Source organism: Tamandua tetradactyla, chromosome 14, assembly GCF_023851605.1.
Source record: "Tamandua tetradactyla isolate mTamTet1 chromosome 14, mTamTet1.pri, whole genome shotgun sequence".
Classification (NCBI taxonomy): Eukaryota; Metazoa; Chordata; class Mammalia; order Pilosa; family Myrmecophagidae; genus Tamandua; species Tamandua tetradactyla.
The window spans coordinates 56408296-56415385 of NC_135340.1; the positions used below are offsets into that span (position 1 = coordinate 56408296).

At 33.7% G+C, this 7090-nt stretch overlaps 1 protein-coding gene across 5 annotated transcripts in view; it reads left to right on the forward strand.

Annotated features, from left to right (window-relative positions):
• The window catches only part of SNAP23 (synaptosome associated protein 23), a 44778-nt gene extending 37727 nt beyond the window's left edge, over positions 1–7051 (forward strand). For 4 of the 5 annotated variants that reach the window (XM_077127585.1, XM_077127587.1, XM_077127584.1 and 1 more), the window contains one exon: positions 865–7051. In XM_077127585.1, the coding sequence (XP_076983700.1) occupies positions 865–930 (66 nt within the window). In that variant the 3' untranslated portion in view covers positions 931–7051. The remainder of the gene's footprint in view (positions 1–864) is intronic. The other variant, XM_077127583.1, reaches the window with a different exon arrangement.
• The last annotated feature ends 39 nt before the right edge of the window (positions 7052–7090 follow it).

Below are 7090 nucleotides of genomic sequence, written 5' to 3' on the forward strand. Positions count from 1 at the left end.
TTCCCGGTGCCTGCCCATGCGGAAAAAAAAAAAAAATTAGGTTTCAGAATCCTCATTTCATGAAAGTTAATATGTAAAAATCAGTTATGCAGTTATACAGAGTGGTTTTTATGGTGTCAACATACAAAATAGAGTCCTGAGTAAGGGAAAAGTATAATACTTATTTTTTTATTTCACGTAATAAAAAAGACTTAAAATGAAATTGTTTTTAGTATTTGGGTATGTCACCTCTGAAAGGTATTCTTTATTGCTATTTCATTAAAATCTCAGTGTACTTTAAAGGAGGGGGTGAGTTTTTGAGCTTTGTTCTCTGTTGAATCACTTTCAATAAATTTCATTGTGCAAACTGTGGTTCATAAGCTGTTTTCAATGCTGTAACCTGGGTCTAGGCTACTTACGGCCCATCATTTTAATTCAGATATTGGTATAAGTGTTACCACATTTGTTCCAAAGATCTCTGGGGAAGTTAGATCTTGTATAGTTCCAGATAACATTCTATGATTTAGTTTTAGAGGACTTCCACAAGGTCCAGATCTGTAGCAGAGAAAAACATTATTATATTTCATTGGGTCTGAAATGCCATAGATAATAAGAAGCATCCCAATTTTGGAGATGTTAAACTATGAAAAAATATGTTTTAGGATTGGTGAAATACTGTCAAGTTCCTCTGTTGTGCCTTTCTCATATTTGTACACCAACGCTTTTCAAAATGAATTTCATATTGCCACATTTTGCCCAAGATGAGTTTTGTAATGTAACTTTTGAATTTTCTCAGTGTGTCATTACTCCAAGGGTATAAAATATATCTTTTATCACAGTGACTAACCTTGTGAATTAATGCTGATGTCTTTTCCTTTTTTTCAGGCTGACACCAACAAAGATCGTATTGATGTTGCCAATGCCAGAGCAAAGAAACTCATTGACAGCTAAAGCTACTGCTGTTCTTCTTTATCATTTATTCATTTCTCTAGCTCCTCCTTCAAAGTTACTACCTTTTTAGAGTTTGAGATTTTTGTCCCACACTCTTATAATCAGGAGATAATGTGGAAGAAGGGCCAAAACAGCCCCCCTACTTTTTTAGTTTCTCTTTTTCTCTTGAGTAGACTGTACTGCTTCCTTCTGGTATGTTCTTTCTCAGTTCAACTTCTTAGATTGATTTTCATACATACCCATAGTGTTGTTTTCCATTCTAATTTACTTTAGAAGGCTGTCTTGCTTTCAGGATTTGGAAGAATTGCCAAAAACAGTCATTAAGAAGGAAGTTGGTTTTTTTGGTGGGGGTTGGGGGGCATTGGAGACAGAGGCAGGCAGAGCTAAGGGGCTGTTACCTCAATAAAAACCTGCAGACCTGGAAGCAAAAGTTGCAGAGTCACAGGAAAGGTTTAAGTGCATTTAATTTTTAATTTAAGTTGCAGTTATTCCCAATTTAGGCTCATGTTTGGTTTTGGAACTTTTATATGCATTATTTTTGTTGTACATCACAATTTTGCAACGTCTGCTCCAAAATGAGGAAAAGAATGAGTTTTCTTAAAGTGAGCTTAATTTCTAAACTCTTAGTGATTAATGTATATACCCAGATTCTTTGATCCCATTTCATATTGTATACAGAAACACTTTGTATAAATGAATGGCTTTTTATTTTCACATTATTAGTAATATCATGTTCCCATTACAAGTCTACAACCTCATAAATTTGTCATTAGTCTTGAAGAAAAACATGTAAATATATAGGTGTAACATGAGAGATTCTTTCTTGAGTAGGTCTTAAAAATTTTTGGAGAAGTTTGACAAATTTTAACAAGTGAATTCAGATTTACCTCAGTGTTTCTAAATAAAGAATTATGTTTAGATAGGAAAAAAGAAACTTAATTTTATCTCAGGTAGAAAAATAGATTGCTTTAAACTTTACATATCTTTAGGTTTGTTTTTTTAAAGCTAGACTTTATTGTTTAACTAAAAGTGATTTGAAAAAGAATGCCTTTGGTTTAATTATTGATGATTGCACTGTCATTCTCTTAGCTTTATATATAGAATTATGTCCCAATCACATTTATTTAGATCCTGAACTATGTTATGGGAATCTGATCAGTATTTGTCGCCTTAATTTAGAAATCAGCATCTGCACATTTCATAGCTATTTGTGTGAACTGGTTTGACCAATAACCATTGCTTGATCCTTACAATTAAATTTTGTAATTAACCAATGAAATTATTCTTTGAAATAATTAACATATTCCTGTGACTATTATTTTGGGGGCAACAATTTTATCAGCCCTTGTTTAACAACTTGAACAATGCCTGGCAAATTGAATAAAGCAAAAGTCTGTAAGTCAAGAAGCATTCCAGTAGAAAGAGCTACATTTAACACCTTTCCAATTTTTATTGAAATTGACAGATTTTCTTTTTGATTTCTCATGAGGCTTGTTAAAACCATAAGTAGTCCTTTATTCACTTGGTCTTAAATACCCTAGAGACTGAAAGGATCATGTTTATAAGTGAGAATTATAACCCTCTTCCTGGAGGAGAAATGGTTAACATGGAAACTTTCAAAGACTGAAGAGGAAAGTACTTTTTAAAGTGAGACTGAGGTTCTCTGTGATAGAAATGCTCCATGCCAGAACAAGTAGTTTCGTCCTTAGGATTAAAAGGCTAACTTAATTTTTTTCTTTTGCTTATGTGTGTCTAATTTTCTTAACCTATTACAAGTATTTTCTGAGTATCCTATCTAGAATAGTAGGCACACATTCAAAGACTTGGTCAGGTTCTGAAATTCAGATTCTTTCAGGGGTCAGGCAGGTGATGGTGAATGTGTAAAGTAAGAAGGTGTATAACAATGGGAATTATGCTATACCAAATCCCTTTTCCGAAACATTAAAAAAAAATTTTTTAATACTTACCTGGCTGAAGGAAATATTCCTGAGGATATCAGTATTCTGCCCCCACAATTAATTTATTGGTTAGAAGCTTTAAAGTACCCAATCATCTAGATATACTTCAGCTCTACCACTTGCTGGTTAATAGTAAACCCATTTCTGTGCCCCACTTTCTTGTCTGTAAAGTAGGGATTAATAATCTCTGCCTCATAGAGATTTTGCAAAGACTCAATATGGGAACACATATTAAAGCAATTAAAACACAGCCTGGCAAACATAAGAGCTTAATGAATGATAGCTACTGTTCTCTCTAGAATGAAGACTTTTTTTTTTAAACTTTTTTTATTAATTAAAAAAAAATTAACAAACAAAACATTTAGATATCATTCCATAGAATGAAGACTTTTTGGTTCAAGGTTCCCTCTGTGATTTTGATGGAAGATAACACAGCCTCTCTTCCCAAAGAAATTAGGCCTGCAAACGTGAATCATGCACAAATGACAATCATGTAAGCCCAGCCATGGATACCAAAGTTACAAACTTTTCCAAAGTTTCTGCTACTAGGAAAGAAGAGGGGTAAGGATATTAAAAAGGCCCTTATAAAAAGTGGGTATATTAGGCCAATAGTGCCCTAGGAATAGAAGCTGTTGATTTAAAACCTTTTTCTGATTTCTTCTATGACATTATCTGGAAGTTTGTTTGCAATACTTTTAAATGATCGTAACTCAGGTAGTTAAGAATACAAGCTCTGGAGTCAGACCATCTGGGTTCAGATTTTTGTTCAGTCATTGACTAGCTGAGCATAATACTGACTTTTCTGAGCTAGTTTCTTTGTTTCTCCAACAGTGGGGGGTCTAGTGGGGGTGAAATACCTGCTTAACAGAGTGGTTGGATTATATAACAAAGTACACTTAAGTTGGTATTTAGGACTTAGTAATGATCATTAAGTGAAATATTAACTTTTATTGTTATTGTTATTTTGAAATAGCTAGTTGATATAAAGTATCTTAAAGTCTAATTCATTCTTTTTGGCTTAATATTTAGAACATCTTCCTTTCTGCCAAGTGTTACAATCATCAGAATTGCAGGATAAGATCTAATTGTGAATGAAGAAGTATAAAGGCCAGAGAAATTATAGTAATTAAAAGCTAGTAATCTATTCTCCTAGTTATAACTTACATTGGATCATTCCAGAACACTGCTGGTGTTGATTACTTTTTCTGAGACATGTTCCAGGGCTGTTTAAATGTTCTGTTTAGGGTGTATATAGGAGTGGATCCAGACAGCTTGAGTATGTGACTAAAAGATATACAAAGATATCCTTGTATATCTTTGCTGATAACCTACCTCCTTTCTTTAAAGAAAGTAATCATTCAGCTTAATCCTCCTAATTTTTTTGTATTGTGAAAAATAACATATACACAAAAAAAGCAATGAATTTCCAAGTATATTTTAGCAAGTAATTATACAACAGATTTTAAAGTTTGGTATGGGTTATGGTTCCACAAGTTTTCATTTTTTTCTTTTAGCTGCTCCAAGATACTGGAGACCAAAAGAAATATCAGTATATTAACTCAGCAGTCACATTCATTTGTTAAATCCTATCTTCTCTACTATATTCTTTTTGTGTGTGAAAAATAACATATATACAAAAAAGCAATAAATTTCAAAGTACATTGTAACAATTAATTGTAGAACAGATTTCAGAGTTGGGTACGGGTTACAGTTCCAAAATTTTAGGTTTTTATTTGTAGCTGCTCTAAGGTTCTGGAGACTAAAAGAAATATCAATAAAATAACTGATTTAGCACTCATACTCATTTGTTAAACCTGAACAACTCTCTGTATAATTCTATCATCACCTTTTAAAAAAATTTTTTTATTGATACAACAATGTACAAGCACATATATTCTTAACATACAAACATTCCATACATGGTGTACAATCAGTGGCTTACAATATCATCATATAGTTGTGTATTCATCACCATCCACCATCACCTTTGATCTTTCTCTCATTCTTTAGGGGTATTTGGGCTCTGCCCATTCTAAATTTTTCTTGTTGGAAGGGGCTGTCAATAATATGGAATAGGGGGATGAAACTAGTTGATATTCTGGAAAAGCTGGCTCCTCTGTATTTCATGGCTTATCTGGTCTAGGGACCCATCTGAAGGTTGTAGGTTTCTGGAAAGTTACCCTATTACATGGAACCTTTGTAGAATCTTATATAATGTCCTAGGTATTCTTTAGGATTGGCAGGAATGGTTTTGGTTGGTGTTTGGCAAGTTATACAGTAACAATATCTAACTGAAGCTTGTGTAAGAGTGACCTCCAGTGTAGCCTCTCAACTCGATTTGAACTCTCAGCCAGTGATTCCTTATTGGTTACACTTCTTTTCCCCCTTTTGGTCAGGATGGCATTGTTGATCCCATGGTGTCAGGGCCAGGCTCATCCCTGGGAGTCATCTCCCAGGCTGCCAGAGACTTTCATCCCTGGATATCATGTCCCACATATGGGGGGAGTGCAGTGGTTTCACTTGCAGAGCTGGGCTTAGAGAATGAGGCCACATCTGAGCAACAAAAGAGGTCCTCCGGAGGTGACTCTTAGGCATACCTATAGGTAGGCTAAGCTTTTTTACTCTATATATAAGCTTTACAATTAATCCTCTAATTTTAATATCCTTTTTAATGGTATAGAAAAATTACAAATCAAGTCAGTCATTCCAGGTTTGGCTCTAATTAATAGATGTTTACAAATGAATGGTTATTGCAAGCTGTCATTCATAGTTGTTTGGAGCCACTCAGAAACCTATGATTAAGAAATTATACAGTATTCCCCTCCCCTACTGTACTTTTTTTTTTTTTAACAGTGATCCCCTTTCAGGGTCCAGTCTTATAATAATAATCTTTATTCCTATATTGGTCCTATTTTTTTTCACATTTTAATTTATCCTTTGTTTTTATACTCAAACTCTAGATCTTTCCATGTCACATGTGGATTATGAATCTCCCCTTAAACTCCTGCTTCCTAGCCATTCTATTTTCAGTTGCAATTGGTTTCTTTAAATTGTTTTCTTTAGGTCATTCTTTACTAAAATTTTAGGTTGCCCCAGTTACATTACTAATTAGATTTGTATTTCTGAGATTATCAGGTTCCTTTACTTCTGGTCATTTGTTTATCATTCTTTTTTATGTAGTGTGTACCCTAAACCTTCTGTTTATTTCTGTACAACTTGCTAAATTTACTTTCATGTCTCATAGATGTAAAAAATGGTACCATTTATTTACTGCCTGCTCTGTGCTAGGCACTCTGCTTAGTGCTTTTATGAACCTTGTCACCACATCCTTATAACATACCTGAGAGGTATAAGAGGTATCCCCCCTATTATAGCTGAGAGAAAATAATATAAATTAATAAAGCTATTAAATTTATAGTTGATAAAACTTTGAATACAAACCTGGATCTTTGACCCCAGGAGCCATGATCTTACTCAGTGTACTAAACTGACTTCTAAATCAAACTCTGAAGAATTTAGGAAACTTAGGGCTTGTGGCCAAAGTAGAATCTAGGTCTCTAAATGATGATGATAATTATGAAGATGATGGTGATGTTAGCTCATATTTAGGTCTAAATATTTGTGCATTATAACTTTAGGCTTATTATTTTACATAGCTTCTGCCCTTAAGGGCTCTGTCTAGCAAAACACAGATGAAGAATGTGAAAACTGCTACAGTAACAGTTGGGGGAAGCAATTAATTTGGCTTAGACATAGGGACATGGATGCAGAGGAGGAGCATGTTAGTGAGAGAGAACATTCCTGAGTGAACAAGGTAAAAGTAGTTAAAGGAGAGAGACAATTGAGTGAAAAAAGTATACCTGGAAATAAGGCTGGGTCCAAGTTGTGACAGGTAATAGTCACTGATTATCATAGGGGTCGGGGTAGATTTTAAAAATTTCAGTGAATAAATGTCTGAGGACATTTAAGGTGTTAAGTGTGTAAGTTCTGGTTTATTATGCAAAGTACTGATGAAATATTTAGAGCAATTTTAATTGTTCAGTGGACTGATGAGATTAATAAATTAAGCATTAAAGTTTATAGTAAACAAAACTACTCAACTGATACCAATAAACTAGTATGCTTTATACCTCCCTAGTCTGAGAATCAGAAATAATATATAGGAAAAAAAACCTATATATTTTTTATATACATTATGATAT